The 23,922-nt window shown below is 41.1% G+C and overlaps 1 protein-coding gene across 1 annotated transcript in view; it reads left to right on the forward strand.

The window, feature by feature from the left end:
• TMEM132B (transmembrane protein 132B) overlaps positions 1–23,922 on the forward strand; it is a 261,473-nt gene that overhangs the window by 111,976 nt on the left and 125,575 nt on the right. The window contains exon 3 of the mRNA XM_030025983.2: positions 1,106–1,246. Coding sequence (XP_029881843.1) covers positions 1,106–1,246 — 141 coding nt within the window. The remainder of the gene's footprint in view (positions 1–1,105; positions 1,247–23,922) is intronic.

Genomic DNA, 23,922 nt, shown 5'->3' on the forward strand with positions numbered 1-23,922 from the left:
ACCCATTGAGTCTTGAAGTTACTTTGATCCAAACCCATGAACTCAGCTAGAACTTAAAGGAAATTCTTGGCCACGAGGCATTGGGGCAAATCCATCACAATTCACTGTTAAGTAACGCTTCAAGTCTCAGCAGTGCTGTTTCATTCCACCATACAACTAAGAGGTCCCTCTTGGCTTTGCTTTTAATTAATTAAGTCACAGTAGTGGTGAACATGGCGCTACAGCAGTTGCTTTCTGCCTAATTGTTCTCCAGGCATATTTGCAGCACTCCTGTTGAAATCCCAGGCTTGTTTCAGGAGTCAAGCTGCACAAACGAAGTCCCTGCTATTAAAAGCAGTTGTTTCCTATTCCTTGGCAATCTGTTCCTAATGCTGAGCCGCAGCAGAGCATGGACTTTTTTTTTTTTTTTAGCAAATTTTTTTTAAGCCAAAAAATTGTGACATTTGCCAACTACCAAACTGCTTTCAGACCCTAGCCGTGCTTAGGAAATCAAGGTTTCCCATGTCAGCATCATATTATTTTCAGCAGCAAGAGTTTGACGTGCCCAGTTTGATAGATCCCAGTACAATGGCATAATTATTTTCATCCCTCAGTCCCAGATCTAGGATAACATATTCCTTCTCTCTCTGTCCTGCATTATGGTCTTTGAGCAGTGAAACACATTTTTTCCCATGCAGATCACCCTAATATTAAAAGGCACCTTGCTTCCAAAGGTTTTCAAGCAGGAGGATATATTTTATACCACAGTGCTCTGATTCTCCATCTTAAACTGCAGGACAGACGCAACAAATTAAATCAACTTATGCTTAGTCACATCTGTTTCATTTATATCAAACTGGTGCCACTGAAGCAGAAAGCATTCTTATTCTCTCCACATTGTTCAAGCTGAAAATTAACTGGCTTTGTACATAATGAAACTCATACTTCATCTCTTTAAAATGATTGGACCTGTTTTATATTTTTAAAGCAGAGTGACTTACACTTGCAATGTATCAGTCTATTACTAATGGAAGAGGAAATATTTCCTTTCATCTTCCTTGTTTACCTCTCTGGATTTATTGGTAGGAGGTCTGTAACTAAAGCAATCCCTGTTGTTCCCCAACAGAATTAGGACAGCCCCAGGTGTGAAGATCATGGACATCAGAGTCAGTGATGCAGACCAATGGGGGGTTCAAGAAGAGACGGACAGTGCAAGGACCACTGCCACGATCACATGTGTGCACAACGACCCAAATGCAGAGAACAGGTAAGCTGCCAAGCGCTTTTTGTGCATTAACCCTTGCTAAAATGCTGTGAGAGACATACAACAGCTTCTTTAATGAGTTGTATTGCTCTTTTAATAGCAGTATTTTTTCCTCCTCAGCCTCCTTGGAAGAGCTACAGGTGATCTGATGAGAGCTTTTTCCTTTTGTTTCACTTCTGAGCTTTGGAAGTAGATTATCTAATTAAACTGGAGGCAGCCAACTAGTCCTGGCTCACATTTGCTTCTCATGCACCTTCAGGGTAGCAGGAGAATTCCTCTTGCCAAAGAGCCAACAGAAAGAAAAGGATTAAAACAGAGAAATATGAAGAAGAATTGAAAGCAATATAGGACAATGCTGTCTTCTTTATTTGAAAAGCTATGAAAGTAATAGCTATTAAGTGTTATTCATTATTGCTGCAAAACACCTATGAGTGTCTATGAACTGTCTCATGAATGCTGTGTATGTTTGTTACGGTAATGCTCCCACAAGCTATATCAAAGTTAATGAGAAATTTACATTGTTAGTCAGAATTATGTATTTTGCAATACAAGCAATTTCTCTCCATTATCATGCAGTTACTCTACACTTAAAGTACACTGTGCATAAATTTAGCTTGAAATTGTATCATCATTAGGAAATCACAAAACTTTTGTCAGAATTTTTATTTGAGGAGTCTTTTGCATCCATCTTTTTCTAAAAGCTCCTGTAAGGGAGAAAAATGGTTGTTAATAATTGTTTAGACCTAGGAAGATTGTTGCCAGAGTGCAGAGTTTCTACTCTGTTTAGTTTCTGAAGCTGTATTTGAGAAATAAATTAATCCCACCTAGCTCTGGGTATCTGCCATACAAGTGTGGAGGTGAAAGCTATTTAATGTGAGTTTGCTTTTTAGCAACAGGGATAAATAGGCACTGCCAAGGTGAGAGTCCTCTTGGATGTGTAAAACAGGCCTGATGAATAGCAAGCGAAAAGTGCCTGTTTCTCTCCAGTAAAGATGCAGAGTGGAGGCGACTGAGTGGGATGCAGACATTTGCATTGTAAACGCGTGAAGTGAGGGGAGGTGATTCCCCGCTCAGTGTCTCTGGTTAAGTCAAGTGCTACAGAGCTTTGTGGCATGAAATGCCAGGCAAAGCTTTTGGTTCATTAGCTGTTTCATGCAATTCCCCCCCATTTAAAAAAAAAGGGGGGGGGGGCCAGAAAGTCCCCTCTTGTTTCCTAAGCAAATTTGTCAAAGTCACAATTCTGAGGTTGTGATGTAGGAAATTCTAGCCACCTTCCATCATTATTTTGCTGGGGTTTCACAGGCTACTGTACTGATAAAACAGAGCTCTGGTAGCTGGATTTGGTGCTGTATGCTTTGTCTCCAAACCCTTTGTCTTTTGGCAAGATTTCCCAGTTCCTCCAAAAAGCTGTTAAAGAAGCCAGCGAGTCCCTTTGGTGGGGCGAGAGCTCAGCCAGCAGAGATGCTGGCTCGGAGGGAAATCTTCGCGCTTGTTCTGGAGCTGCGTGATGACATATGATGGCTCCAGCAGTGAAATCTCAACCTGAATTAGCTCAGGTGGCTGATCTGGGTGGTTGTGCAGTATCTGCTCTCTGCTGAACGTTGCAGTCAGGTTTTTTGCTAAAACAACTGTGACCTCCATTCTGTTCAGAGCAAGGTGGAAAGCCATCAATTTGAAAATGAAATGCTGAGGTTAAAGGAAGACTTAAGATCATTTGGTGTTACAGAGGAATCTCTCTATTGAAATGAAACAACTATTTTTAAAGTTAGACAAAAAATAGGATGAACACTGAAACTTACTGCCTTGTACGTGGTTTCACTAATCCATGAAATTATACCTGTCACAGTAACTTAGTTTTTATTAAAACTGATTTTTGCTTTGTGTTGAACTGTTAAATTGCACAAAAGCAACAAATCTCAAGTTAATTAATACTTTGACCCTTTCCTTTGTGAGATTAGTTTAATATTTTTGGATTAATTAAAGTATGCAAATAGAAACTGCTGAAGATCATTTCCAGATTTGCAAATATTGTAGTGCTCAGAGTAAATATTTAACTTTCATCTTTACTTTAATTTGCCTTTTTTGTCATAATGGTGGCCCTCTTGTTTCTTTTGAAGAATGTTATGTGTTTATGTGGGGGTTCTGCTGTTTCATTTAAATGAGCAGAGGCCTGAACTTGCTTCTGTTAAGGTCAATGTGGCAAAACTGTCACTAGACCTGATTCATCTGTTCCTCCTTTTAGTAATTCAAGGAGCTTCATTAAAGGCAGTTTATGTATGAGTGAGAGTGCAGGATCAATCTCTTTCGTTGCAGAGCAGAAGCTATTAGTAAACAGAATGGTATCTACCTCGAGGGAGACAGTTTTTTCTCTCTTGGAAGTAATTTCAGTTCTGCTGACTTGCCTGGTGTTACACTGGTGGTAGAGAAGTGCATAAGCCAGGATTGAGCCTCTGAGCGTAGCTAGTTTTCTCCGAGGAAGAGATGGTCGAGTTTGCTATGGTTTTGCAGCCTCCCTTGGGCTTTGCAAGTGGGCGGAAAGCCCCGGCAGCCCTGCAAGCTGGCTGGGCTGGCACAGCTGTGGGAGGTTCGGTGAAAGTGAGAAACTCCAGCAAGTCACAGCTGCATTCGCTGAAATCTCTGACTATCCTCGTTGCCCTTAGCTCAGAGAGAGGTCTGTTCTCCAATGCTTTGCACTCTGGTTGCTCTTTCTTCCCCAGTGTGCAGCTCTGATAAGAGCCACCGACAGACACTGCCTGCAAGGAGAACAGTGGCTTTGGACTGTGACATGTTCGTAATCCAGTCTGCATTCCTTTTAGCCAGCGTTATTGGCTGGAGCCTTTTCAAATTTGCTTACTTTTCTAATCTTTCTCCTTCTCCCCTCTGCAGTGTTATCGTTATCATGAGTTTTTCATCTCCATTTCTCATATTTCCTTACGCAAATTGAGTGTTCATTAAAATGCTTTAAATTAAGACCTTTCCTCCTTTCATGCAGAGTGCATCATGCCTTTTCTGTGCATTACTTAAAAAAAAATTCCTTATCACAATGTTTCAGGCAGTTTACATTATATTCTATTAAAAATCCATTTTGTCCAAGGTTGTCACAATTCATAGATTAAAGCTTTCCAGACTGTGTTTTGTTAGGAATACGTTCATAAATTCACCTCTTTAGTAGTCCCATAAGCTTGTATTTAAAACCTCTTTTTGATGATGGAGTTGAACAAAGAGCATAAAACGAAGAGATTTATTTTAAATATACACACACAAGTATATATGCACACATCTATTCTGCTCTGTGTGGAGCCTTGCTTTGCCCTTACTGCTGCCATCTCAAAGGACTTTTTTGGTAGCTCATTGAGTGAGGAGATTGATTGTTGCCATCTGCATTTATTCTCCCTCTTATTCTCTCCTTGGGGCAGAACTCTGTGAATCTCATTTTGGTAGGGTTACTTGAAGCAGCAGTGTGTTTTGTTTCAAAAAGACACAGCTTCTACTTCAAGCGCAACTACTCTTGCATTACACCTGCTGCTGGGACCCAGCACTTCCATTCCATAGGAAAGGATCTTTATGGATTTCTGCATTGAGTACAGAGTGCATCTTGCAAGGAGTAGAGGAAGTCAGGGCTGGTGGGCTTAGATAAAAATCGAGTGCTTTGAGCCTCCCATGCAGAATAGCTGTGTTTGTGAAGGACTGGGATCTTACCCTGTGGTGTAGGGCTATGTGTTGAATTATTGCAAAAAATGCTTTTGAAATAGAAGGCCAAAATTTGGGAGTCTACCAGAAACAAATCCTTTGTGGTTTCCAGAAAATGGATCCTATTTTTATAAAGACCATGCAGGCTTTTTCCACTGTATTTGCCAAGAGATGGATTGAGCCTTGCAATTCTTCTGTCCTTCGCACCTCGGAGTTCTCTGGAAGCACCTCAGGAACATGCCACAAATTAGGCTGCAGGAGGACTAGGGCAAGAGGGCTTGAAAAGATGCCCTGAGAGCGTGGTCTGTCTTTGGCAAGCTACAGTACCTCATAACTCAGCGCTGATACCCAGAGGAATGGGATTTCAGGAACTTTGCCAGAGTGATTTAGCATTTTATAGGATTAGGTTATTTCAAATCATTGGTGAGCCGGAGCTGAGTTTCCATAGTCTCATTTGAAAGGCCCCACAATATAACATATTTCATGGTGCTCGGTGTCTCCTTGCTGGAAGGCCGAAGAACAAAAACTTAATGTGACCTGGCCTTTGGTTCAGGAGAGATGCGATGGCTCAAACACAAAACCTTAGGCCAGAGAGTTGCAACTCTGCTTTGAAAGGGAGTATATGAAGAGATCATTTTCCTTACTCACGAAAACTGTCATTAAATTGTATTGGATTATTACCAGGTGAGGAGAGTCTGATTATCTGACAAACTAGTACTTTAATCAGAAAGGTAATATTTATGCTAACTGGCAAAGTTAATATTTATGCTAACTAGCAAAGTTAATGAAATTGATTTTACCTGCAGTGCTGAGTATAGTGTTATTGAGACCAAACTGGTTCTTCTCACTCAGGGATTATTTTATCTCCATGTCTGTAACACAGCTTCTATCTCTCAGGATATCCATCACTGCATAAATTAAACTTGCATGAGGGACACTCAGAATGCAGAAGTAGGGAGGGTGAAATCTTCAGAGGGATTTTTTTTCAAGTGTCCTCAGAAGTATTTATTCTGTTGCCTGGAAATTTATATTTTTCTAATTGATGCAGACCAGCTCAGCTGTCTGGCATTTGACATCATCTATCTTTAAACTTGAATAAAAAATTAAGATTCTATAATAATAATACAATTTTTTTACCATTTTAAGAGGTGTTTACAGAATTCAAATAATTTAAATGACTTTATAAAACTGTAATTGTAGTGTGTGTATATATATATCTTTAAATTGGGAAAAGCAGTTACTTCATGTATTTATAGGTATGCAAATAGATCCTCCTATTTTAAAATAATTCTCTTCTTTTTCTGTGCTTGGGAATACCCTTTGAACCAGAAATATCACTCAAAAGGAAGATGTAAAGTTGGCTGCCAGTTAAGATATGTGCATATATTTATTTAAAGTAAATATGTGTTACTGGAGCTGATGATCAACTGAGCAAACATGCATCATTTGGTTTTGTTTTTAAAGCTTTGGGTATGTCTCGAAAATAAGAGCTGAGGTTCTCTCCTCTCCCTCCTCTCTTTGACAGAGAGCTTTGAGACTCTTATCCCTTTATTGTGGGCAATACCATTTTCCCCACTACATATTCCAGTCCCCACTTTACCGAGGGTAGTAGGAAAACACTCCACCTGGAAGCCGCTTGGGTGTTATGAGGCTTCCTGACCGTATTCGGCGCTAGCTCTGCCAGATTTGAGCTCTCACAGCTTTTTGGAGGCGTTTCTGCACTGAATTCCCCACCACTCTACTCCAGAATGACATACTTGGGTCCTGCGTTGCCTCCGAGCTCATATGCCATCAAGAAATGGCAGAGATTCCCACTGTCTCCAAAACAGAGCCTGCTGCGATCCTGGTTGTTTGATGAGCTGATTTACTTCAGTGACTCGGCCTTCAGGAGGATGCAGCTTGGTTGTATCTGGAGTGCCTGTGCTCTTGGTTGGTACAGCACAGGGCATGCTGAAGCTAGAACGAGGAGCTTGGTTGCTTCTGTAAGATAAATAAGCGTATAAAGATGGGTGGCTGCAGCGTGCTGTAGCACACGGCAGTGTGCTGTTAACCACGCTGGGGAAGGCATCAGGACACGCAGTGAAATACTTACTGATGTGTTTATTGCCAAAGGAACTTGCTTGGCCCCAGGACACTGAGCGTGTAAAGTGCCATCAGCAACAAGAGTTGACTGACAGAAGATCAATTGCATCTGTTGCTTTACACAAAAGAGCAGTAACTAGTACAGCCAGCCAGCCTTGCTCTGTCTTATTTTAGGCCCATGCAAAGGCAGTGGGCTGGATGCCATTAAGTTCACATAGTACTAAAGTGAATGAGTAAGAGGAGCAGAGGGAGCAAAGAAACACAAGGAGATGTGTAAAGCAGACAGGAAAGAATAGAGAAGAGCTGAGGAAAAAAAGCCAGGGAGATGGGGAAGGGAAAGCTGATGGTTGTCACCCCCTGCCAGACTAGTCTGTTGTAGGTAAAGTAGCTGGACTTCTTTAGGGCCTCTTTCCACCATGAAAGCCATACTTCCATGAAGCCATACTTAAGCTACTTTGAAAAGGAAGGTTTTGAATTAAAAAATAGAGGAGCTTAAGGTGTGGGAAGAAGTCATAGACTATGTGGTGCAGTGTACTGGCTTGGGTGTTTCCCTCCTATTCTTATGCACTCGCTGCTTTCCTCAGGTCAGAGGCGTCATGGGCAAAGAAATGTGCTTTGAGTGTAGAGTGTGCATGGCCTGTAGATCCTGCAAGGAGTTAATTCTCTGGCCTGTGGCCAGACCCTAAGACAGCACTGTCTCTTGAGCCATTGATGAAGAGGATTTTATCTTTAATGCACCAGTTTTAAGGTTGTGACCTCTATTATGAGTGATGGAGTCTGTTCTGCTTTGTGTAAAGAGTGTTCCAGTGAGAAGCATCCACACACATTTTCAAACATAAATGACTCAATAGAGTCACAAAGAAAACCTGAGTTATAAGAATTTTAACTAACCTTTATTCTTTACATGTATGCCTTTTTGTGTAAAAGAACGCAAGCCTGCTTGGAAATGTTTCTGTAGGATAAAAGCACTGACACCTCACAGTACCTTAGAGAGGACATAAAAAATAATACACAAATTAACAGCGGTAGGAGTGACAAATTATTGTAGAAAGCTGTGGTTCTAGGATCAAATAGGAAAGTATCGATTCTGGAGGTTTGGTTTTTTTTTCCCCTCTCTCACTTTATTTATCTCCATTCAAGGCCAAGAACAATGAAATTGTCTGTCCATCTCCTGTTGGGAGCCTAATAGCCCGGAAACCACATGAATTCTCTCCTGGCCATCCAGCTCTTTCGGATGGCTGTTTCTTCCTCTTTCTTAGTTAGGCTCACTGCTGCTCTGGTAAAGACTCCAGTAGAGATGGGTCAGAGGGATTACTGACTGGTAGTCCAGATAATTGCTTCCTGGCCCCAGTTCACCAGTCCAAGAACGTAATGACTTAGTGACTCTTCTTATTCCATCCTTGCTGTGCTGGTATGGTACCTTTATTATGACCCAAGGATATCTTTTTGAACAAATATACGTTTGGTAGTTGGAAAAAACCTGTTGCACAGGACAGCAGGGTACCCTGCCAAAGTAAATATACTTTTGTCTTGAAAATTTGGAAAATGAGAAATGTCTTGTTGGATGAGCTCAACAGTATTCACCTGTATTCAGTGGAATAAGATGATACAATACAAACAGAGGCAAGAAAATGACTTAGAAAATTAACATTTGATAAAGATCTCTTAACTTGCCAAACTAGTAGAAAGCTTTGTGTAAATCCTGAGAAATATGCAGAAAATTCCTTCTGACAGCATTTGTTTAATTGGCATACAGTGAATTGGAAAAATATTTTTTTTTGTCCTCTAAAAGTTGCATCTTGCTTAAAAGGTTTGGTTGTGCTTCAAAAAATATTTCTACCTACCTTACTAAGTAGAATAGCCTCTGATTACAAACTGTCTTTGTACAGGGTAGGTATGATATTACATGAGAAGCTTCAAACTCGGGCTATGTATAGCATATATTGGTGAGCAAGGGCCTGAGGAATTAAAAGACTCAGACTGAGGAAAAGAGAAAATTCCTTGAGTGTAGAAGAACGTGTGCTGAGAAGTATCAAGTCCCTTCTCACATCCCATCCTTTTTGGTAGCAATGGGAAGAAAATTGTGACAAACAGCAGATTTGTCATGAGAAAAGGAACATACAAGTTTGACTACTTGGTCACGTTCATGCCCAGTTTTGATCTTTGGGTCAAAAAAGCGAATTCTGATTCCTTGGTGAACTTGCTTGATAGATCAGGCAGTTGTTTGTCAGCTGTGTTTGTGGCTGAAGACTTTCTTCCAGAAGTCTGGTTTCTACTTCTAGAAGTGGTTTGACAGGCAAATTTTTAGCTTATAATTTAAGTCCTTTCAATTTGGATCTCCATTTTCTGTATTGACAGTTTATATATAATAATGGTATAAGGAAAATAGAAGCCATTTCTTAATATCTGACTTTGCTTTTGTATATAATGTGGCATTAAAGACAAAAAAAATAATCAGTGGAACTCTCCCTGATCCTTTAGTCTCTTCCTTGATGCAGCAACAAACATGCAAAGAAGTGGCTTAAATAAACTCCTCACAAGGGTGGTCCACAGCACCTGATCCAAAGCCTATTCTGAGTGACATTTCTTTTGAAAGATGAGCCCAATCATTCTGAAATGAGTCTTGTTTTTTAATTTGACCTAATTAGCTTCATTTGAGTATATCATTCCTAGATGTGAACCTTAATATTGATGTAACAGTTGGGAAAGTTTAATTTCAGGGTAGGGTAGTCTGCATAATTAGGACTGCAAGAATATAGCAGGGAGGCTGGGAGCAAATTTCAAATGCGTGCTGATGAGTGAGTGACTGTTCAAATAGTTATTCATCCATCGGTGCTTGCATGCTTTTTCCATATTGGATGCCAAAGGGAGTGATGGCATATTCAAGAGTCAATGGGCTTCTCTGAGTCTCTACTGGTTTACTGTCTGTTATTTCCTGTGCAGTATGTTTTAATGGTCATGTGGATGATTGCACGTGAGTTACCACAGGAGCTCCATGACAAAAATCTGTACATTTCTGGAAAATTTCTTAAGCTTTACAGAGATATGTATGCACATTCCAGCTGTGCTTAATTGATAACTTAAGACTGAGTGATAAAGCCCAGGTAAGCATGGCTGCTGAACTCATCACTCTCATAACAGATGTTCTGACTCAAGGAACAAAAGTGATTGTGTTGGATTTTGGGGGTTTGTTTCTATAATTTAATCACCTTTTTTTGCTCCCTTGCTAACTTAGACTTGAAGAAGCCTTTTCTTTGGTGTATGCTGGTCTCAATATCCAGGAAACACAATTCTTAGTCATACTTCATCTCTTAAATGCGGGCTCTGCACATATTTAGGTATCTGTGCAGCACCTTTAGATATCTAACATCACCTTACTGATGGGAAGGTTTCAATGAGCCTTACACAGGGAGGGAGAAGACATGATCAAAACCATTATGCCACAAAAGCGTTACCTGATTCTTCTGTAAATATTGTACTTAATTATATAGTCCCAGATTAAAAACCTATTCTTTTGGCAAATTTATGTCTAGATTCAGAAGAGCACCTTTATGTAGAGTGCTACTTAAGTACGTACTTTGTTTTAAGTACCTACCTTGGTTCTGTTCATGGCAGGTATAATGATAAAGGAGGTACTCAGAGTCAGCAATTAGAGACAGCAATATGCAGAAAATGTAAGTGTTCATGGTAAGCCATGTTGTATATAATGAGAGGCATTAGTGTGTCACACCTGAAAATATTGAGGAAATCAGAAACTGAAATCTTCTGTAGCGCATAAACCTTTCTGAGTATACTGCAAGTGTTGCTAAGGAATTTATTTTTGGCAACTGTACACAAACATTTAAGTACCATAATTGGGTTGTCCTTTGATATAATAGGACTGGAAAAGATTATTGAATGAATGTGAAATCGGGGAGCTGGTATTTCAGGTATGTTTAATTCCCACTTTTACCAATTTATGAGTTTGACTTGTAGCGGAGCCTGCTGCACACATTTGAATTCCATTCGAGATGTGTTGACTTGCTTACTTAACAGCCAGTGCATTAAAGTACAAAAGCTAACAGCTCACTTATTAGGCATTTAGCCAAAATTTAAACTCATTTTATTGTTAGGAGGTGCTGTTGCTATATGGGCAAATATTAAGTTTGTTACTTTGATTTATTTGAATCCTCTGTGCCAAATCCTAGCATTAACTTTGCATAAATTATTTTTTGCTTTAGTTAGAATTTTCCACTCATTTTGCCATTGATATTCATCACCTGTGTTTATAACTTAAGAAGTTATAAACTCTTGTAAAATTAAAAAGTAAAAATTGACTGATGCTTCTGTCAGTGTCAGCATATGATTTTTGTCTGTTTCTTTTAAACCTCACTGTTTCCTTGAGAAGAACGTTAAGATGGAGTTAAGCTAAGAGCCCTCGCACATTCATTAGCGTAATGAATCTGTAAACTGAGACTTGGCCACTTTTTTGTAAGATCCCTGGTCCTTCAGGATGTCCGAAGTATAACCGTGTAGAGGTTATACCACTCTAGAGGGCAGCTTGTGCCAGTACAGAAAAGCCAGAGATAAAATGGACCTTCCAGGGAGCACTGGTAATTAGGAGAGCTCTGTAGCAAGAGGCAAAATACTGGGGAGCACATTTGACCACAGTAGCTTCCCTGTGGGAGGGAACAGCTTGCGTCAGGACTGTTTACCAGCTCATCTCACTAGGCATGTAATAGGAGAAGAGTTATGTCCCCCTTGTCACCTGGCTGAAAATGTAGGACACCATTTTATTATAAACTTGGACATACTGTCTTTGGGAACTTGCACACAGTTGAAAGCTAGCTGTGTTTGTTCTTTATATACAGTTTGGTGTATGCAGATTTTCCCAGGATACTTGTTAAGGGCTTTGCTGTGAAATATTGCAGTCATTAAGGCAAATCGCTAAACCTTTAGCAGAAAAGCTTTCCTTAAAACCAACTGCCAATAGCTTGATCTCGCAAAAATTCCTTTTTTTTTATTGGTATAATTAATGAACAGGTTTGATCCTTCAGAAGTTCTTGGACTCACTGGGCTCAAAAGCTTGGCACTTACAAGTCTCACGAAGAGCTTTGTTGTTGGGGGTTGCTCTTCTGCATGTGTTGTCTAGGTGCTGCATTTTTTGGTTCTTAGCCTGTGCCTAGATTGTGAGGAGCCCTGAGGTGAGGGCAGGCAAACACAGATCCTCCCTGATGGTTGCTAAGGTTCTGTTAGGCTGGTGTGCAATAGCAGGACCAACAGTGTTGCACTCTGATACCGTATTTCACAATGCTCCTGCAGCTGCTGGGATGATACTGACACTGCCAGGCTCCCCCAAGGAAATGTCCCTGTTACTGGCAGCCAGGAGGGTGGCCTACCTCGCATCACCTGCATGCTTAACACATTTTAGCTCTTCAGCCAAGGGAGTGCTCAGCATTGCACAATCAAAAAGAATTATTTGGTCTTTTCTCTTAGGAGTTTTCAGTGCAGAGGTTTAACTCTAGAAGTTACTGACCTCAGCAGTGAGTGGATAGTCGAGGTATTTGGAGATACGGGTTCCTATTTTTGTTCTCCCTCTTAGGCAATTTTTGTCCATGCTGGTTTTCTCAGTCTGACTGGTGTATCTTTTTGTTAGACAAGGACTCTTCTTAATGGTGTACCATTTAATTTCTCTAGTGACAAGAGGAAGAAATAAGTTATTCCTCTTTTAAAAAGAGTGATTTAAGTAGGGAATAATGAATGCAAAATGCTGTCATTAAAAATCAGCAGATAAGCTGATGGATCATCTGTCAATCCCAAGCGTTGCCATAAAGGAAAGGTAGATAATAATTTTTTAAAAAAAATAAAAATGGTAATGATGAGTATGGAACATGTTGACTGTGAATGCCTTAATAATGAAAACTGTTATTTTTTCAGTGAACAACACCTTGCGACTCCCTCCTGACCAACGCATTGTAGGATAAAATAACTTCTTTCAAGAGCCTTCCAAAAAGGGTCTAGCATGAGAGATGGGGTATTTTTGTCTTCTCTGTATTTCACCACTTTTCTTGTGGCAGATATTAGTTCTATACCATAGCAGCATATTGGCATGAAATTGGATTTGCCACAGTATATACTCTACTGTTTTTAGTGGGAATCATGTGTCTATGCTGGAAGGGGCATTTGGGTGCCTGCAGTGGGAGATGCCTGGGTCTGTCCTGCCTGCATTCAGGTTCAGTGCTTCCAGGTATGATTCGTTTCAAGGGAGGTACCTAAACCAGCCCCCCAGTAATTGTGCAATAAAGTGTTTTTCTCTGCGCAGAACATACAGGGAGGCTACTGGGCTAACTCAGATGGATACACCTAAATTAGAGAAATATGAAATGGACTGATGTTAATCCAAGCCTTTGTTTCTTGGAAACTTTTTGCTTCCCTTTTGATACCACTGAGGAGTTAATAATTTGTGGGATTCCTCCGCTGGGACAGTTATCTGGGATACAACAGCTTTCCCTTGGTTCAAGGCATGGCTTAGCTGAGTGATAGCCCTTGGCAAATGTTGACTCTGTTTTGCTGAGTGTTGTCCTTATTAACCTACCCCGAGCTGCTGAAAATGCATCAATTGGGTTTTCCTGTTGGTTCTATATAAACTTAGTGCTGGTGTAACAATAAAAAAATAGTGACTCAGGTAGTTCGTAGGTATGAGGCTGGTTTTCCCATATATAGGTGAGCCCCTCCCTGGGCTGTTGGGGAGATGGATCTTGTAATCCTGCAGTTTTCAGAAAGACGAGATTTCTTTTACCTGAAGTGAAAAGAATGTATCTCTTACAAACATTTTTTTAAGGAAAAATCTTTCCATCCTTATGCTCCTTTTCACTTCTGACATATACTGAACATTTTCATTTGATTAACAATTGTCATCATATTGTTGTTATGAACTGTTTATTAATCAATACTACAGGATTCCAAAAAGTCTTTTCCATCTCTGGCATCTGTGTTAGGCACTGAATGCATGTGTAGGATGCTGTCTTCAGAAGGTAACAGTAGGCTTGTACTTGGTTCAGGGGACAGGCTTTCAGAGAGCTCATTACAGAGCCTCAGCTGAAGTTCACAAAGCCAAACAGCAGCTCTCCGCTCTGTTTGTATGCCTTTATTTAGTTTTTTTTAAATGGGGTGCTCAGCTCCTCTGCAATGTGGCCAGTAATCTAGATAATAGACTGAGAGTTGTTTGGAGTTCAGTAACATTGAGAACTTGACACATATTTAGTTGCATGAAATAAGACCTGACTGTCCCAGTCCAGCATCTGATTTAGCCAGATACAAGTGCTCTGTTCCTCACTGCACACCCTGGAACATCTATTTTTCTCATTCATTACAAGGAGACAGGGAAGGAGAAGTTCAAGCCCTCAACACAGTATATTCTCCATCCCACAAAAGCATTTCTACTGACTGTGTCCAAAGCTTTGTGAAATGATGCAATCATTGCGGTAATATCAGTCCTTGACCTCTGGGAAGAAGGCTGTCATAGATACAGTATAAAAAATACTTTTAGTCTTGGTGGTTGCAACCAACAGTACTTCCCTACGTGCACTTTCCCAAGTTTCTCAGAATATTCACCTGCATAAAGGTGGTTCACATCATGGCTCATGACGGAGAAGATGCAGTCTTACATGGCTGCAGGAACTGCCCTTTCGTTTTGTAGGGGTAGCAGCAGAACAGAATGGGTCAAGTGCAGGGCTGCATCTCCCTTCTGATTCACCAATCCACAATTAGCTCAACTTTTCCAGTTACTCATGTTTTACATATATTGTTGCCCCAAGCCAGGTGAACATATCCATGTTCTGAAAAGACTATGGTGGAGGGGAAAAAATGTCAAATATGTTCTTAGAAGCTGAAAATACCAGCAGATTTCTGTTGATTTGGAGTTGTCCAGGCAGTTGTACCTTTATTCTTTGCAAAAGTGTTTAAAAACACTGCAGGACTCCTTTCTTTTATGTTTTACTGAATAAATTCTCTGATCTTTTTTTTTTTAAATGTATAATAACAACAAATATCATAAAGAGCTGGAGAACTGGATGGGTGGGAGCAGGATTTCTTTCAACCAGTTGAATGGAACAAGAAGTTGATCACCTGCAGTGGGACAATTTGTGCTTTTGCCTCTTGTGATTCAGTGAATTCATGAAGCTTTTGGGTTGGTGTCAGTTAGACCTTAAGTTTTACTTTTTTGATGAAGGGATGTCTGTTGGACTTCTTCCCTCCGCCTCTTCCTCCACCCCCAAGCTCCAGCAGAGATCAACAGAACTGATGTGGTGATGTGAGCTGTAATTCTGTTTCAGCCATGATTATATGTCAGTCTGCTGCACACCGTAAGTGGTACTTCTGGATTCCTGCTGTGAGCAGTTGATTAGATTCTAGTACCTTTTATTCTATACATAAGGCTTTTTTTTTTATTATTTATTTAACAAAGCACAGTAACACACAAAAGCCCTAGTTTATTCTTTATTCTCTTTTTTTTCACTAATACCTCATGCTTAAATACAAAACTAAAATGTTTTTTTGGCATGCCTGACCTTCCTTAACTCCATCTGTCCTCCTGTTCCAAGTAAAATTCAATTTAAAGGTTCATGTGGACCCTAAATTGTAGGTTAAGTCTGTGACCTAGGTAGAAATTTCCTACAAAATGCGAATCTTAAGTTGAATTTTGAACTCTCTCTGACAAAATGAATGCTAACTGCAAGTTTATTTGTAGTCCTGCCTGTTAGATTTTCTTTGTCAGCACAAGCTTTATTCCTCCAAATATATTATTGAATGAAAGAAAGAAGCTATTCTTTTATCTGTTAACGCTGATGCCTGTAATCCATCCTGTTCATTTTCTGTGCTGCTATTTTATTTGTATGGTTCTTCTCCAGCTTATGTAGCACAGAAAAACTTAATTGCTTAAGTCTGATGTACTTTTCTATTCCTGGCAACAGTGTAGGTTGCTAAACCATTATGTGGGAGATGCCTTCTGGAATATGAAGTGTGTGTTGCAGTTGGGATATGGCAGGGTTAGGGCCTGGTCCAGGAAGAGCCTTTTAATTAGCTTTTTGGATATTTTCTATAGGGCTGCCAATTAGATTGTCATTTCCTGAGCAGCTTTTGCAAGTGGAAAGTGTTCTTTCTGAAGGTCTCATGTCATAAGCCTCATAAGGGCTTTCTTAATATATGTGATACCACTTAATTTGGGGAGATCAGGAGTGAAACCCCTGAATTTATACCAGCAGCTGATGTTTGACAAAAGCCAGGAAACACCTCTTCATCTGATGACATGAGGACAGATCTATTTCCCTTCATAGCAAATCACTTTTGATTTCTTGCTGTTCAAAGCTGTATTTGGTTGTTAATATTTGCAAATAATATGCTTGGTGCTGGATAGCGTATAACACTGGAGACAGATTGTGCCCCAAAAGGCTGGGGCAGCTTACGTTTACTCATTTGCACATACTGTACCTGAGTGTTAATTTTCTTTTAAATAGAGCTTTAATTGGGTCTCTAGATGACACTTAGGTTCACTTCTGGCCAGGTGCAAAATGTTATCTTGTATAATGAAGACTGTTCAGAAGCCCAGACCCGGGGGTCAGTCAGGATTGAATTATTCCCTGATCTGCACCTGGCCCTTGGGCAACCAGTTAAACTCCTCTGTCAGTTTTCAAAATGCTATAGAGGAGTGACTTGTGTGATACACAGGCTCTTTGTGGATTACATGAACGAGGTTAATTTCAGCTATAGTTCTACTTATTTACCATAAAATACTAGGACAATGCTGGTACTCTTATGTACAGAGGAGTTTTATTAAGTAGTGATGGTGATGCATATTGACGTCTTGCAGTTTTTATCATGTCTTTTCAAATATTTACATTCTAAGTCACTGACTCCTGAAGTCAGATGATTTTGAAGGATTCCACTTGCATTTAAACGTAAAAGTAAGATTCTGCTTGTTGTGACTGATGAAAAATCTTGAAAATTTCATGAGACTCAAAAGACGAGAAAGCAAAGAAAGAACACTTAAAAAATGTAGGAATCCTTAGGATGAGCTCATGAATGTGCAGGATCTGATACATGATTTTTGCATCGTGGTGATGCAGAGCACAGCTGCTCTTACAGCCCTTGTATTAGGAACAGTTGGACTGCATGCTGTGGTAAGGAGGGCTTCCACGTTTTTGGACCTAAGTTATCTGTCTTCTGAACATGGTCATTTGATTTCCTGTCTTGGCAATTAATGATGGAGCAGACAGTTATTTTAAGATGAGCATGGTCAGTCTACTTGTTAATATACCATGAACACAAACACTGTAAGTTCTGAGGAGCTCTGCACTGCTAATTAGTATTTCTGTGGTTTCACTAATCGCTTGAACTGGGAACTTGGCCAAAACTAACAGAAGAGACTTCCAGTACAATAAATTGTTTTAATTTTGTGATCTGATCTTATGCATGGCTCAGTGTTTCTGAAGGCAAGGGTAGAATAAAATGTCATTTTGCATGATAACATATGCAAATCAGAACTTTTTGGTCCCAGATGAAGCTCCGCTTGTATTGACATGGTGCTAGGAAAATGCTGTCAAGAATAAAAAGCCACTAAAACTTTATTTTGCTGATAATATTTCATTATTGCTTTGTAAGCTACCTTATCCATAGGGCAAAATCTGCCAGAGAGATAAGATCCCATAACTCCTGTTTGCTTGTATCATTCCTTTTATGATTTATAGAGTACCGTAGATGTTCATGGCATTTTGCAGACATATAAAAGATTGACATGTTCTTGCCTCAAGTTTAGCAGCAGTCAGCAGTTCCTCCTATCTGAGTTTTACTTTTAATGGCACTGTATAAAATCACTATTACACAGCCACCAAATGAAATGGCATTTTATTTTTAGTTACAAATGCAATGTTTTTAAAATGTTTGCTAAAGGTCCTAGACTGTCTACATGATGGGCTAGAAGGCTCTATTCCCTGGCCTGAAGACAGAACAGAAATGGTACAAAACAGCCCCCTGTCCTCTGACCAGGAGAGATTACCTGAAATGTCTCTGTGACTGCCAGTAAGGGGGCCACATAACACTAAACATGGTAGGGACATTTATGATATAGGTAAGACTCACTGCTGAGGAGGGGAAGATTCATAGCTCCTTTCACAGCAGGAGCCAAACTGCGTTCCTGTGGTAATGACTCCCGGCCATCACTGGTTTATATGAGATTTGTACTAGTGACTGAGCAATGAAACACTCTGTATCCCGTTACCAACTTTCTGGGTCTCAGAACACGCACTGCAGACTTCTAGCAAGCAGCTTGGCATGGTTTCTGTAGCTCTTACGCAGGTCAACCAGCTAATTCTTCGCAAACTATCCTGAAAATCTTTCCATTAAAGTTTAAGGGCCTAAGTGAGTAAAATTTTTGATGTGGATAATGTCCCTGTCTGAAAGAGAATATAGTCACCTGCTCAACTCTTTACTTAATTGTACATAAAACCTTTTCCCACCCTTGACTTGGATATCATTTTATTACCAGTATTTGGAATGTTGCTTTGCTACTTGACACATCTTTACATTCTGCGTTGTGTCCTTATAGTCAAATGTGAGTGAAGTTCCACCTTTATACATGCAATTTTAGGATTTCCAGGCAGTTGTATAAAGTAAAATCCTTCTATATCCTGCCCAGGTAATTTAACAGAATTATATATATAAACATAACATTAAAAGCAATTTTCTGAGCCTCATGATTACACTGATTTTGTTTGTCACACACCTGCATGTACTGACTTAGCATATTCTGTCACTCATAGTAAACTCTGTCCCACAGTGTAATGTGACAGATGCTAATGAATATGATACATCATAATTTTTCAAAGCAGAGCTACTTGGAAAGGTCTTACTTTCACCTTATTAAATGCTTTGAAAATTAATTTTATTGAAAATAAAGTAAGATTCTGGGGGGTTTAAGGGGCTGTACACTTGACCTTGAGCATAAATGAAATTCACTTAAATTTTATGGATTGGTTTGCTGAATTCCAGCCTAAAAGATTTTTGAGCAGCAGACTGGTGGGAGGCTGGAATTATTTGGAGGGGTTTTGTTTCTTAAGGACGCGACTGAAAAAGCTCCCTCTAATTTCAGTGGGAACTCGAGCAAGCTGTTATGCTGTTGTCCAGTTACATTTTCTCAGTACAAGACAGCAGCAGGGTGGTTTTGTCTGGATTCTTGGGTATAACATAAGGCACTCAGAGGATCGCAAGGTCAAAACTACTCGAGTTTGTCAGACACCCCGCCTTTCTCTTTGAACAAAAGCTCAGCAGAGAGCACGATGTAACAGAATTAACAAAACAGACCATTTCAAAGACAGCAAACTTTCTTAAGGACTTCGGGAAAGAAGGACTACCGTTGATTCTTCTCTCATCCTTGAAGTGCAATGTTTACACCGGTGCAGATATTCTCACATGGAAGTGTGAGGATAGAGATGGATATAACAACTGTCTTGTAATTCCCTGATACACAGGTTTTTATTCCATATTTGCTGTGGGACATTAGTGGATGTGCACACTGTGCTGGGCGAACACTGGCTCCAAATCTCTGTGCATCCACAGGTCTGTGTTTGTTTTGTTCCCATTTCCTCTCTTTGTATTTCTTTGTTGTTTACCATCTCTGGTTGTCTGCAATGGGTAATCATGCTCTGGTATCGGCTTTTTACGGTTTGCTGGGTGGCACCTTCCTTTTAAGTTGTTCTCTTTTTCAGCGCAGTGAGTGCTGATCTTGTTATCATCAGGCTTTGCTCTGTGGTTAGGGAGAACTCACGTTGGGCAGGACTTGGTTTTCACCCTGTCTCTACACTGTGAAGCACCTTTTGATTCCTGGTAGCAGCTTGGGGTTGCCCAGTTGTGTCCTTAGTCGAAGAAGAAACAGTTGAAGTAGGTTTTAGTAAATCTTTAGCTGCTTGTCGCCTGCTTTAACCAGAAGTGGGGTGAGATGAGGAGGGCGAGGCGCAGGCTGAGGGGCCCTTTCGCCTGAGGGGAGGAGGCAGAACATTCAGGAAGGAGGATGCCCTGCTTGTGCAGGATCCTTGCAGCAGGAGTGCCTCGCAGGGACAGCACACTGTGCCTGGCTCTTGCCCCGGGGATTTGGGAAGACGCACCAAAAAGTGGAGGAGGTGTGTGAGGAGGTGTTCATGCATGGCTGGGCTGATGCACCACCCTGCGCGGCACTGAGGTGGGAGCTGCCGGCACTCCTCTGGGTTGTCCGGGGCGCTCACTCGAGCCCGCCATGGTATGAACCAGATCAACGTGTCTCTGATATGCACAAATGTTTTATCAGTCATGCTTTAAACTACAGGGATCGTCAGCATTTCAGTCACAGCTCTGCTGGGGGGAGTTAATATCCTTCCTGACTGAGTACATTGCCTAGAGGGACCATTTTGTGTGTAACACTCTGGTAGAGAGAGCGATACCAGGCACCGAGCGGCGCAAGGTAAAAGACTAATGTGCGCTATGTTAAATGGTGTCTTGGGTTTTGCTGGGTCCCTATTCATAAAACACAACAAAGTGGCGACAAGGATAAACCTTGTCAGCTAAAGGAGCTGCTGGGAATACCAGAGAGTACTTAGTGACTAAAACAAATCAAATTTTGAAATCCTCCCGTCCAAAGGAAGGCACAGAGGGGATTTAACTAGAGTGAACAAGTATATTTGCAGTAAAATGGCAGCGTGTGCATGAGCAGGGCGGGGGGAGAGGAGGCTCTAGGATTAGCTTGGGTATACTGGGGCAGAGCGCTCTCTGACGGGGTTGGTGTGATGGCTCCAGCAGGTGCTTTGGGAGGAGGGATGTAGAAAAGAAGGACTGCCTGGCAGTTGTGGGTGACCATCTTGAGCAGCGAACCTGGGGCCTGGGTTATTGCTGTGCCCTCAGCCCATGCTGTGGTTGTGGCAGTGGCAGTGGCAGTCAGAGCAGCAGGTGCTTTCCAAAACCCTTCTGGATGGTTAAGACCCTGCCTGCTCAGTGTAGGGTCCTACTGTAAGGGGTTAACTATATGGTGTGTGCTGCTACCCTATTTGTGTCTGGGAAGATTCCTTTTAAATTGTAATTAGGCTATCCTTGTGTTGGTGGCTTGTTTCCATATGGGAATTGTTCCTGACAGAAGCTGTTCCAGGAGTTTGGCTGCTCGCCTGGCACCGGGGTGCTGGGCTTCAGCTCTCTGCTAAACCAGGTGCTCCCTCTGAGACTCTGGCCAAGTTGCTTAGATTCTCTGTGCCTCAGTTTCTAGTCATAAAATGGGAATATTAGCATCTACCCATCTCACAAGGGACTTAGGAACACAGTAATCAGAGAGTTGAACGCTCAGAGAGAGTGTTGGGGGGAATGGTACATGTTCCTCAGATGGGCAGAGAGCAGCACCCATGGATTTGACTCTGGCTTGGACCATGTCCTTAGTTGAGGGAGACTAATGCACTGGTTACAAGTGTTGACTTCAGTTCCCCAGCAAAGCTTCAACTGAACCTGAAGTCTTTGATAGCTATAGAAAGAGAAGTAACTAAGGTAACACTGTGAATAGATGCTGTCTTTGTCTGCATAAAAATACAGATAAACTTCCTTGGGATTTTCAGAAGTACTTTGCACCTAACTCTTGTTGAAGTTTGCAGCAGTATGACAGAAAATTCCACTAGGCCCTTACTGGTTTTGTCTTCTGGTACTTTTGTCCTTCTTTTCACCCTTTAGTCAAGGGCTATTTATTTCCTTGCATTGTTCCTTGCAGTGTTGCCTCATGACCCTCAGTTGCACCACCATTAGTCACCTCATGGTACTCGACTGAAGAGGCTCTTGGTCCTCTCTGGCAGCCATTGGTTTGTCCAGCACAGCCTGGTCGCTGGTGTCCTCGCACTCTGGAGATGAACATGTGCTATGCAGGTTGGGACACTGAAGTCCTGCCAGAGCCGGGCCCTTTCTTTGAGTGGGCCACAATGTATCACCAAGTGATACTTGTGTATCACCAAGTAGCCCAGAATGCTAGGCTGAAAGTCAATTTGTATCTTGCTTTGATTTACCTTTTTTCTGTTTCATTTTTTCTCTGAACTATAGCATTTTATACCTTAAGGACAGGATAGGCCCTTTGCTCTATTACGTGGAAAGTTATTGAAAACTTGTAGAAAATTATGTTCCCTTTCACCGTTCTCTACTGTTGTATTAACTTGTTCAAAGAGCTCCAGCAGGTAACTGAGTTTTCTCCAGCAGAGACTCTGCTGCCTCAAGCCTATCGTGTTACTCTCCCCTTAATTAGATCCTTCATCTCATTCTCAGGAACAGATGGGAGGCTCAGGGCTGTGAAATATTTGGGATTTCCTGAGGGACTGGAGGAGTGGTCCTCCACGGTCTTCCACCCCTTCACAAATTTGGCATCAATACCAGTCATCCCTGTCAAGGCTTTCTGTGATGGTCCACGTTGGCCTTATGGTGTTCCCCTCCTTTCTGCTGCCTCCATCCTTCTCCCTGCACCTCAGCAGCCCTATGGAAGTGGTGGGGTGAGCTGCCCATCTTTCCTGCAAGGATTTCTGATCTTATAATGGATTTTGGCTTAGCAGGAGCACACACCATATCTTATTTAATCTGCTGCTTTGTTACCAGTGCAGATGTCATCTTTTCACATGGCTATATGAACCGGTTTCTGTCCATTTTCCTTCCTCTCAAAAACGTGCTCTCTCTCTACAGTTCCACGTCACAGCTTCAATGGGTACTGTAAGATCTTTCTCATGTAACACATACAATGTCACATACTCAGTGGTGCTCACATCTTCTAATAATGTCCTAATATCTACTAAGACCAAGTGGAGAAATAGCCCCTCTCATTGCTTTAGGATTTGCTCTAACAGTCAGTGGTTTACAGAACTGATAAAATGAGTCTTGTACCTTTCTGCCTTGTGCTGGATGTTGATATTCACAAGCCTGTGAATGGGTACCAGGCAAAAAGCAGTAAACAGTGCCTTATTGGTTAAACTATATGGCAATGCATAGCCCACATTATTGATGAGAAATCCAATTACCACTGGATTTCATGAGCTTTTCTACATGCTTCTTTGGTATAGCATTGGAGTATTCTGCCAGAAATTCATAGCAAGTTGTGTCCCTGTCATACATCCATAAACTAAGCTAGATACAGCACAGCTGACGAAAAGGGGATGTTGACAAGGGAAGGAAACTGAATCACAAGAAATCTGACCCCTTTTCTCCTGGATATTGTAGTAGAAGATATACTGCTGTGTGCTCATGGTGACAGTTATTTTTTGTTATTATTGTAACCTGTTTACTTTCTTGGCTTGTCAGTCAGACGTGCTAGTCAGCAGTCATCTCTGTCTTTGGATCGATACCTGCTAGGAGCTGTAGTTTTTCTGATAGAAAACCTGATGTACAGTTTTGTTGGTTTATCCCCTCTTCATCCCTTCCTTCACTGGTCTAAGCCTTTGGTCCAGCTTCGCAGATTCCAAAGGGTTTTAAGTGAAACACCTGCACACTTGGATTTTAGTCTGGAACAGAACATTGCAACCATCATTTGGAAACTATGGGAGATGGTTCAGACACTCTGCTCAGCCTTTTAAGATTGGGTATGTAAAGGATGAGGAAGAGCTGTGAGTGAAACACCTTATGGAGGGGTTTGATCTGTTTTGTTTGCTGGGTTTTGGAATACAGACAAACTCATTAAAATGAGACCATAAAACAAGCCACTGGTTTTGGTATATGTACAAGTTTGGCAAGACCTAAAGCAGAGAGCAAGAAGATTTAAAGCAAGTATCCTTCTGAAATTATAGTTTCAAACAGGGAGCTCCATGCCAATCGATGGAAGTCTGCTTTTGTTATGGTCACAAAAATCGTGAGTCTGACTCATGCTATTACAGTGATGCACAGTGTTGTCAGGGTAATGGATT

This window comes from Aquila chrysaetos, chromosome 9 (assembly GCF_900496995.4).
Source record: "Aquila chrysaetos chrysaetos chromosome 9, bAquChr1.4, whole genome shotgun sequence".
Taxonomy (NCBI): Eukaryota; Metazoa; Chordata; class Aves; order Accipitriformes; family Accipitridae; genus Aquila; species Aquila chrysaetos.